We start from the raw sequence: 10987 nt of genomic DNA, 5'->3' as shown, positions 1-10987 counted from the left end.
CCGGACGACAGTACTCGTGTCGAACATATCCCATATATTGTGCACATTATCAGTTAGGTCCGAAGGCATAATCGATACTGCTGCATGTTTATGGGATCGATAACACATTTACCGAATATTTAGTCATCGCCGACATGTCGTATCGATCCGACACACTGTAAGATTCTTTACAAACACCGACATTCCGTCCGGAATAACTGATAGTCTGTAAAGCGCATTAGGACAATGTTATAGCCTGTTTAAATTTTCTCCCTAGAGAAACACATGATAATCTGCTTTATCGACACAAAAGAAATCTCAGCAAGAAGTGCTTGCCACACTTAAGTCACCTTTGCCCCTAATGAAATTTGGTTTTCCTTTTTTCAATTTCGAATTTGAATCGGTTAAAACTCCCTATCGACATCTGGCACACCAATTATATGTCAATAATACGGTTGTGCCATGTATTTCTTATACTCCAGTATGTAGCTTATGTAGAATTGTTATTTAGGCAGATCCAAAGAAATTTTTATTGTTTAAACTAGGAAACGCATGACCATTTAAAGCCCGGTATGCAACTGTTACATGCCAATAACACAGTTTTGCCATGCATTTCTTATGGGAGCAAAATGTAAACAATCGACAACTACGTGTCATGGAATTTTCGTTACCAAATACGGTACCAGTACTGCAAAGTTTTAATAATATACGCTAGTGGTTCATACAAAGATTTTTTTTAATCTGATTGCGCCCATAAGAAATGTATTGATATATTTGCGAACGAAAATACGTGAGGAATCTTAATCATTGTTCTCCCATAAGAATTATATGGCAAGTGATCATCGATGACAGGTTATCGTTTGATGTACACATCAATTCTGTGATGTCCCGCACGATTTTAGGATTGCGTCAACTATATAATACAGATTTTGTATTACCGCTATTTATTAAGGAGCGTTTGGTACACGCCCTAATAATACCCAATTTCCTATACTGTATTGAAGTATATGCCGGTACAATGGCTGCAATAGATTTGACCATATTTCTCGATTTGTGAAACAATTCCTACAACCAAAAAAAGGGGCGCTAAAGCCAACTGAACTTTATTTTAGTTCATGAAGATTAGTTGATTTTAGTTAGATTTTGCACAATATGAGCAAATGTTCCTTATTTGAATAATTTTTTACTAACTTTAATGACGTGAACTAAAAATAAGAAAAAAAGTTGTATACAAATATAGTGCACTAAAAAATAAATTAGTTAATATTTTACTAAAATGGCAGAAGTTTGCTTAAATTGAGTTCAGAAGTCTCTCAAATGAGTAAATTTTACTAAAATTGTACCTGTCTTGAACTTCATACAGCGCTAAAGACATTTTAACATTTTCTAAATCCAATTTTTTGTTTCAACATATGCAATTTTCTTAAACACCAGAAAAAATTAATTATTTTTAATAAATTTTCTTCAATTTGACAAAAACTGTAAACTTACTTGTAACATGTTGCAATTAGAAAACTATTTTAGTTAAAATTTTCTAAAATAAACCTACATTTTCTTCCATAGTGGGTTCACTTTTTTTTTGGGTGTAGGTTGCTCATTTGATAATTTCATTAGGGTTATGACCTTTCTAATGTTTTATAAGATCTATAGGAATCGTTTACCGTTGTTCCTTTATGAATCGTTCAAGTTTTGCCATTCGGCACGTGCTAATCAATTGGTGTTGCCCAGAGCTGTATCCGTTATGTGTGGTTCTTTTTCAGTCAGAGTAGCCTGGCATTTCAATATGCTCCCTAAATCCCCTCCGTGTCTTTGCATTCACTCACAACATATATTACAAGTATATACATCAGTAAGTTCGGCCGGGCCGAATCTTAAATACCCACCACCATTCCACCAAATATTGGGGTTTCCTTTGAAATTTCAGGAGGGCTTGAGGACACTTCCCGAAGATAAATTTAAAGATTTCACCTATGAGGACGTTATCAGATTCTGGATTTATAAGAACCATTTTTGTTTGAGTTTTAGAGGAATCATTAACATCTCTTGTAAGTGTGCAAGAAAATTATAACATAACGTCTTGATTTGAAATCTTAAATCTGTAGATTTTCACCCGAGAAGTAAAATCTGAAAATTTTACATTGAGTTTCAATTTTCATGATCAGTGCGTCTTCTATACCCTCAAGAAGTGAAGTCGGTCTATATGGAGGCATTACCTAATGGACCGATAAAAACTTAATCCGATACACGTTTTTGTGAGCCTAAAATACCAGAATATTTACAATTTCAGGCAAATCGGATAAAAACTACGGTTTCTAGAAACCCAAGGAGTTAAATCGGGAGATCGTTCTTATGGGGTTATACTAAAATATGGACCGATACTCACCATTTTCGGCACACCTCTTTATGGCCCGAAAATACCTCTAGATTTCCAATTTCAGGCAAATTGGATAAAAAACTTCGGATTCTAGAAGCCCAAGAAGTAAAATCGTGATATCGGTCTATATGGGGGCTATACCAAAACATTTGTGGCACACCTCTTTATAGTCCTAAAATACCTCTAGATTTTCAATTTCAGGCAAATTGGATAAAAACTACGGTTTCTATAAGCCCAAGACCCCAAATCGGGAGGTCGGTTTGTATGGGGACCATACCAAAACATGGACCGAGGCTCAACATTTTTGGCAACATTTTTATGGTGATTTTGTATAGTAGCTAACTTTCGCTATTTTTATACCCTCCACCATAGGATGGGGGATATACTTTGTCATTCCGTTTGTAACACATCGAAATATTGCTCTAAGACCCCATAAAGTATATATATTCTGGATCGTGGTGAAATTCTGAGTCGATCTAAGCATGTCCGTCCGTCCGCTTGTTGAAATCACTCTAACTTTCGAACGCAACAAGCTATCGACTTGAAACTTTGCACAATAAGTTGTTATGGATGTAGGTAGGTATTGCAAATGGGCCATATCAGACCACTTTTACGTATAGCCCCCATATAAACCGATGCTTAGATTTGGCTTGCGGAGCCTCTTGGAGGAGCAAAATTCTTCCGATCCGGTTGAAATTTGGTACATGGTGTAAGTATATGGTCTCTAACAACCATGCAAAACTTGTTCCACATCGGTCCATAGTTATATATAGCCCCCATATAAATCGATCCCCAGATTTGGCTTGCGGAGCCTCAAAGAGAAGCAAATTTCATCCGATCCGGCTGAAATTTGGTACATGGTGTAAGTATATGGTCTCTAACAACTACGCAAAAATTGGTCCACATCGGTCCATAATTATATATAGCCCCCATCCCCTCGATTTGGCTTGCGGAGTCCCTAAGACAATCAAATTTCATCCGATCCGGCTGATCGGAGTAGTTTTTTTTTTATCGGAAATAGTTTCTATTAGTTTAAGTCTAATAATTATCTCTTTAAAAAATTGCTGAATCTCATTTCATTGTATTAATTTATGTGAAGAATTCGTATATGTTTAATGATTCCTTATAAAAAAATATAATAAATAAAACTCAAAGCAAAAAAAAAATCAAATACGAAAACAAAAAAATTTGAACAAAAATAAACGAATAGATTGTAATGACAAGTTCCGATTAATTTAGAAGATTATTCTGTTTAAATTAATATTATTATTAGTTTTATCTTGATTTTAATATTAGTCTTATTGTAATTTGTGTTAAATTGGCCACCTGAGGCTTCGAATTACAAAAATAAAGTCAAATTAAATTAAAAACTCTACTATTGACAATTAAGAGATGCATGCCGGGCTTTAAATGGTCATGCGTTTCGTAGCTTAAGATTTAAAAATTTCTTTGGATCTGCCTAAATAGCAATTCTAAGGGATTTTGAGATAGACAAAATAAGAAAAGATTAAAAGAAGTTTACATATGGCTGGGCGGCTCCCCAGCCATATGTAAACTTATATATTTTATATATATTTCATAATCTTAAGAATTGTTTAAACATATTATGTTTTCTTTATTATTTACTATCAAATATCGTTAAGTAAATATGTTATATTAATGTATTGGCCTTATAGGCTTTGTGTTTTATATGAAATAAATATGTTTTATATGAAATAAATAATAAAATAAAAAATAAATATTTCATATATTATTTGATTCGAAATTCGATTGTTTGCATTTAAAATGTTTTCAAACTGTACACACACATACAAAGAATATCTATGGAAATGGCCATTCTTTGTATGTATCTCTTTTACACATGTAGATAATATACACTGTGTGTCCAAGATTTAGGAAAAGCAACAGTTTGTATACCTAAGGTGTATTACAAACACACCAACTGTTGCGGCTATGCTAAACGAAGAGAAGTAACATGATCACCATGGAAACAAGTTTTCTTTTTTCTTTATACAATAAAAATTTGTTTGACCACATAAAAGGTAAAATATCCTGAGGGACTTGACGTAAAAAAAATGTTTGTATATTTAAGTAAAAAAGTAAGTAAATTCATTGTTTTATTATGTGGATAGTTCTAATGAAATTTGTATTATAATTTATATAGATCGCTATACCAAACAATGTTCAATTGAATTGCATATCTTGGAATAAAGAACATGGATACATAGCTGTGGCTGGTACGGAGGGTTTACTAAAGGTTTTAAAATTGGAACAAGGTAAATCAAAGCAAAATGCACATACATAGGGCCTAAAATTACTTTCGCTTCTCCTTTTGTGTAAAGCATCATCCAATGGTCAAAACAAGGGAGGCCTAGCAGCTGTCTCAAATCTGTCTATGAATCAAACATTGGATGGTCATAAAGGCGCAGTAAAAGTGGTTGTATGGAATAATGCACAACAGAAGTTGACATCGTCTGACGTTGATGGCGTTATTATGGTGTGGATGTTGTATAAAGGTTCATGGTATGAGGAAATGACAAATGATCGCAAGAAATCCACCGTAAATGGTATGCATTGGACATCGGATGGTACTAAAATTTGCATTGTTTATGCCGATGGAGCAATTATTGTTGGTGAGTTACAATGGGTTATTGGTTATTTTTGTTAATGTTTATTCTCTTTGTGATATCTATTGCTACCGTGAAAAGGTTCTGTCGACGGAAATCGTATTTGGGGTAAAGAATTAAAAAATACCCACCTTAGTGGTGTTCAATGGAATCCGGACAATCGCTTAATCTTATTCAGTTTAGCCAATGGAGAATGTCATTTATATGACAATCAAGGAAACTTTGCGGTAATTATATATTTAAAGGCCTGTATGCACCTCCAGCCGAAATTTCCGCAACCCATAAGAAATGCATTGCTATATATTTGCTAACGAAAATTCTGTGAGCCGTTATTATCGATTGTTTACATTTTGCTTACATAAGAAATACATTTAAAAACTCTGTTATTGGCACGAAAATGAAATTTCCGCTAGAGGTGCATACCGGCTTAATATGTATACAAAAGGCAAAGAAGTCGGTTGATTACACTAATAGAGAATTAATAAACACATTCGTTGAGCCTTTTGAATAAAGGCCGGTATGCAGTTCTAGTGAGAATTTCCCTTGTGTGCCAACACGTCTTTCCATGCGTGCGGATCGTTCATATTTTCTCCATATAAAAAACACATGGTTCACCAACGAAAAAGATTGTAATGAAAATTAACAGAATCGATAATAACGTTTCTAACAATTTTCGTTAGAAAAAAACGGCTATACATGTTTTATGGGTAGAAAAATTTGTACTGGAAGAGCATACCGTGGTTTTAACAACACAAGGCCGGTATACACGTCTAACGAAATTTCAGATGCCCATAAGAAATGCATTTATATATATTCCCTATCGAATATTCTTTGAGGAGTTTTTACCGATTGTTTACATATTGCTCCTATAAAAAATAAACGCAAAACAGTGTTATCGGCACGAAAACGAAATTTCCGATAGATCCACATACCGGACCATAGATGGTAATTTTTTTATTATATATTTTATTTTTTTGTAGATGAAATTGAACATAAAATGCGTTAGTTCATCGCAGAATAATCCCATTCAAATTACTGCTTTAAATTGGTACAGTGGTAAAACTACCGATCGGAGACCTGTATTGGCTATATGTTATGCGAATGGCAAAGCTCAATTAATGGAAGACGAAAACGATGAAAGTAAGTATGTTATATTAAAATAGTTCAGCCGTTTTTTATTATTTCATCATTGAACTAAAATGATCCATGGCCAATAATACTGCCCAGTTGTCAAAAATTATAGTATTTTATTTAAGTTTTTCTGCTATACTCAGACATTTTTTAATAGACACACAATAAATATCTACAAAAAGGTTGCTGAAAAAAGCATAGCAATCACTGTTTGCCAAAAAGAATTTCGGTATTTTCTCGCTTTATCAGAAAGGGTTGTTACTGACGAAAACTTCAAAACAATTTCCAAAATGATTTTGAATGGGGATAAAAATTCAATGAAAAATCAACTGAACGTATATATTGGGTAAGAGAAAGACTGTGCAAATTCGGTGCCATACGAGCTCACTATTGATCGAGAACAAAGACGATTTGATAAATAGGATTTTATGTCGATTCGTGACAATGGCTTAAAGATGAAGTCCACAATGGCCAACTAAAAATCTACTATATTCTATGTGCTAGGCCAGGCCGGACTTTTCAATTGGCTTAGTATAAAATGACTATCCTTGACCGGACCATAGAGATGTTTTAGTAATTCCTTTTTTATTTTCAGATCCAATTATTCTAGAAACTCCGATGAATATTACCGATGCTAAATGGAATCATGATGGCTCGGTTTTGGCTGTGTGTGGTCGTCTAGACGATACGTCCGCATCCAAAGAATTAAATCAAGTTAGTTTCTATTCTCCCTATGGATATCTATATCGTTCTCTGAAAGTACCAGGTAATCAAATTACCTCCATATCATGGGAAGGAAAATCACTACGTATAGCCATGGCTGTTGATTCTTTTATATACTTCGCCAATGTTAGGCCGGATTACATTTGGTGTTATTTTGAAAAGACAGTTGCATTTTTAAATAGCAATAGTAATAAAACGAGTAATATAAATAGTGTAACCTTTTGGAATACAATAACAAATCAGGTAAATATTTTATATACTATTGTCATAGAATGAAGTCAGCCCAAATTTGGTAGAATGCAGAACTCTTTGAACAAAGAAAACAATATTGGCATTGTCCTGTCGTTATGAGATTAAAAAAGGCCGACCTTGGTATTAACCTCAAAATTAAAATCCTCGGCTTCATTCTTTGATTGGTATTTATTCTAAATCATGTTAATATTTTAAAGCTTATTCTTTAGAGTTTTCTGAAAGAAGTTGAACCTTGTTTGAATATGGCCGCTTTTAATGAACATTGTGTTCTCGCCGTTGAATGTGTTAGTGGAAATATGAAAGATTTGGCCCTATCCTCTATGGAACGTAAAAACTCCGATGATAAATTGTATCAATTGTTATTGTGCAATTCGATTGGAACAACAGTTGATTGTAAGCTCGAATATATTCAGTATCCCTATTTATTTATTTAACTCATAACAAATTCAAAATTTTCAGCTAAATACACAGAAGTCTGCCCAAATTATATTGGTATAAATTCAAATTATGTCGCAATCGCTTCAAGAGATGAAATACTACTATGGCACTATCACACACCAAAGGTAGGGAATTTTATTTTTATAAACATTTTATGGTTAAAATCTGCTATAAGATTCCTTATGAAACCCTGTATGCACACCTATTGGGAATTTCCGCTACCCGTATGTAATGTATTGCTATATATTGTAACGAAAATTCCGTGAGCCGTTATTATCGACTGGTTACATTTTGATCCCACAAGAACTACATAGAAAAACTGTATTATTGGCACGCAAGTGAAATTTCCACTACCCATAAGAAATGCATTCGTATTTTTGCTAATGAAAATTTCGTAAGGAGTAGTTACCGATTGTTTACATAAGTTAATACCGGGCTTCAGGAAATTCCGTCTCGCATAGCCTTGGGGGCCGATGAAAAAATCGATTGAAAAGTATCTTGGCATTTTTAATGGGATACATGCAGCTCTGGGAAAAATTCCGTATGCGTGCCAATAACACAGTTCTTCCATATATTTCTTATAGGAGCAAAATGTAAAAAATCGATAACAACGTCTAAATGAATCTTTGCTATCAAATATATTTCTTATGGCTAACAGAAATTTCGTTAAATGTGCATATCGGCTTTTAAACCCAATATGTACCTTTTATTGGTACCAGAAATTTCGTTATATTTATATGCAATTGCTGTTATAGCATACATCGAATGCTTTCCCTGTTTCAGCAGACGGCTGCAGGATTTTTTTAGCAGGGTTTTATGCTGTTTGTAATGACAAATTTCCTTTTCTTTTTAGAGCGCTTCTCAGCTGCACAATGTGAAATCACGCAAAGAAAAACGTTTCCACATCGATGATACTCCAACTGGCGTTGATTTAGCTAAAGATTTGCAAACCTCCAAAACGAGCAACGATCATTCGGTAAACAATGAGGATTCTATTTGTTCATTAACTTTGTCGGAGAAGACATTATTGGTGGCCAGAGAATCTGGTATCATAAACGAGTACAGTGTACCAAATGTTGCTCTGCGAAATCGTCATAAGGTTGGAGTAAAAATGGTCAAAATGGCCATAAATTCAAATTCTACGTAAGTAAAAATTTCCAATATCGAATTCTTTAGTGACCAAACCAGGCATATACCAAAAATTGTTTTCTGTATATTCAGGCGGGCGGCTTTAATTGACTACAATGGTGTGATGACTTTGTTGGACTTGAATGATGATCGGGAAACTCAACTGAATTTTAGTCGAGTAGAACGCAAAGACGTTTGGGCTATCTGTTGGGCAAGAGACAATCCCTTACTTTTAGCCCTAATGGAAAAAACTCGCATGTACATTTTCCGCGGCAATGATCCCGAAGAACCCATAGCATGTTCCGGCTATATATGTGCTTTTGAGGATTTGGAAATAACCAGTGTTTTATTGGATGATATAATTAGCGGTGAGGAGAGCCAAAATCCTATTAGTCATATATTACAATTGAAAGTAAAATCGTTACGTGATACGGATGATCTTCTTCAACATGTTGGCTTAGAAGATGCCAAACAATTCATTGAAGATAATCCACATCCTCGGCTATGGAGATTGTTGGCCGAAGCTGCTTTAAAGAAATTGGAACTTGATGTTGCGGAAAATGCTTTTGTCCGTTGTGCCAACTATCAGGGCATACAGTTAATAAAGCGCCTGCGTAATATACCTTCAGAGATGTTACAAAAAGCCGAAATCGCAGCGTTTTATGGCGAATACGAAGAGGCAGAAAAACTATATATTGATGGTGATCGTAGAGACTTAGCTATAAACTTACGCATTACTTTATGTGACTGGTTTCGAGTTGTACAATTGTATCGAATGGGCTCAGGAATATCGGATCAACAAATGGAAATAGCCTGGAGACAAATTGGTAATCATTTTGCAAATTTGCGTTCTTGGGAAAGTGCCAAAGAATACTATGATAAATCGCATGACATCGAAGGACTAATGAATTCATTGTATCATTTGGAGCAGTTTGAAGAACTGGAAAAGTGCATCGATAAATTGCCGGAGAAAAGTCCTTTGCTAGAAAAAATAGCCGAAATGTTATGTTCAGTAGGTATGTGCAATGAAGCTGTTAACGCCTATTTGAAATTCGGTGATCCCAAGGCTGCTGTAAATGCTTGCGTCAATTTGAGACAATGGGGTCTAGCTGTAGAATTGGCTCAGAAATACCAAATGCCACAGGTTACTACACTGCTAAGTAAACATGCCCAACAACTATTAAGTGAAAATCGTTTGCCAGAGGCAATTGAACTTCAAAGAAAAGCTGGTCGTTTCTTAGACGCGGGTCGTCTCATGATGAAATTAGCTGAGAAAGAGATAGAAAAAGGTTCGAACCTACTGCGCATAAAAAAACTGTATGTACTGGCGGGATTGTTGGGTGAAGAGCATTTGAAAAGCCTGGCAGCAAATTCAGGCGATTCACAGAGCTACAGTGTTGATCGCATAAGTATTTTGGATTCTATGAATCATGATGACTCTGCTGCCATCGAAAGAATGTGGCATTGTGCGGAGGGTTATCATTTTATGTTGCTGGCACAACGGCAACTACGTTTTGGAATCGTACACAGTGCAGTGATAACATCATTACGCCTGCGGGATTATGAAGATGTATTTAAACCGGAAAATATATACAGCCTCCTGGCCTTGGCCAGTTGTGCCGATAGATCCTTTGGTACTTGCTCTAAAGCCTTTATAAAACTAGAATCCCTAAGTGATTTACCGGAGGAAACGCTAAGAGAGTATGAGGAGCTGGCTATAAATATATTTTCAAAAAATGAACCTATAGATGATAAAGACGACTTTATAACATGTTATGCTTGCAAAGCTTCAGTCCCTGATAGGTATGTACATTTGACATTTCTTGTGAACATGTGAACGTATAATGAAAGTTAAATCCCTCTAGTTTACCAGCTTGTAATAAATGTGGCGCTCGTTTCCCTCCTTGTGTCTCATCTGGTAAACCAATAACCCAACCAACAGCCAATATATGGATATGTGGAACTTGTCACCATTGTGCAGCTCCCATGGAAATTACTAGACATCGAACGTGTCCTCTGTGTCATACGTTAATATTATCTATGACCTTAGAGGTGTAATTTGAAAATCTAAAAATCGTTTTAGCAAACTTAGCTCTGAAGAATAATGTATAATATTTAAAGTACAATGTTTATGACAATATTTGATACGTTTCACATTACAATAATTCGACTTAATGATTTATAAACTTTGTAATATTTTGAAATCACTTGTGAATAGTAAACGATTGAATTGCATCAAGAGAACATTTTCTTTTTTGTTTTAAAAGGCAATTTGTGGATGGGTTTTAATATATTGCTAAGTGTGTATTATACTTACAAAGGTTTTTTCTAAAAT

The 10987-nt window shown here is 34.8% G+C and overlaps 1 protein-coding gene across 1 annotated transcript; it reads left to right on the top strand.

Moving 5' to 3' along the window:
- Positions 1-4296: 4296 nt before the first annotated feature.
- On the top strand, positions 4297-10896 carry Oseg4 (intraflagellar transport protein Oseg4). The gene is made up of 11 exons (XM_075312126.1): positions 4297-4452; positions 4518-4629; positions 4696-4986; positions 5062-5207; positions 5961-6120; positions 6707-7077; positions 7296-7479; positions 7546-7649; positions 8378-8667; positions 8746-10455; positions 10518-10896. The coding sequence occupies exons 1-11, from the start codon at positions 4429-4431 to the stop codon at positions 10708-10710; spliced, it is 3585 nt and encodes a 1194-aa protein (XP_075168241.1). The 5' UTR covers positions 4297-4428; the 3' UTR covers positions 10711-10896.
- The last annotated feature ends 91 nt before the right edge of the window (positions 10897-10987 follow it).

This window comes from Haematobia irritans, chromosome 5, assembly GCF_050003625.1.
Source record: "Haematobia irritans isolate KBUSLIRL chromosome 5, ASM5000362v1, whole genome shotgun sequence".
NCBI classification, from domain to species: Eukaryota; Metazoa; Arthropoda; class Insecta; order Diptera; family Muscidae; genus Haematobia; species Haematobia irritans.
Note: the sequence above shows the minus strand (reverse complement) of the source record. Positions and strands in the feature narration are given on the sequence as shown.

What these genes read in the sequence shown, in the direction of transcription:
- Oseg4 (XM_075312126.1), top strand. Translation starts at nt 4,429, where the DNA reads ATGTTTGTATATTTAAGTAAAAAA. An exon ending in GGAATACAATAACAAATCAG is followed by an intron (nt 7,078 to 7,295) that starts GTAAATATTTTA and finishes CTTATTCTTTAG; the next exon opens with AGTTTTCTGAAAGAAGTTGA. An exon ending in GCCATAAATTCAAATTCTAC is followed by an intron (nt 8,668 to 8,745) that starts GTAAGTAAAAAT and finishes CTGTATATTCAG; the next exon opens with GCGGGCGGCTTTAATTGACT.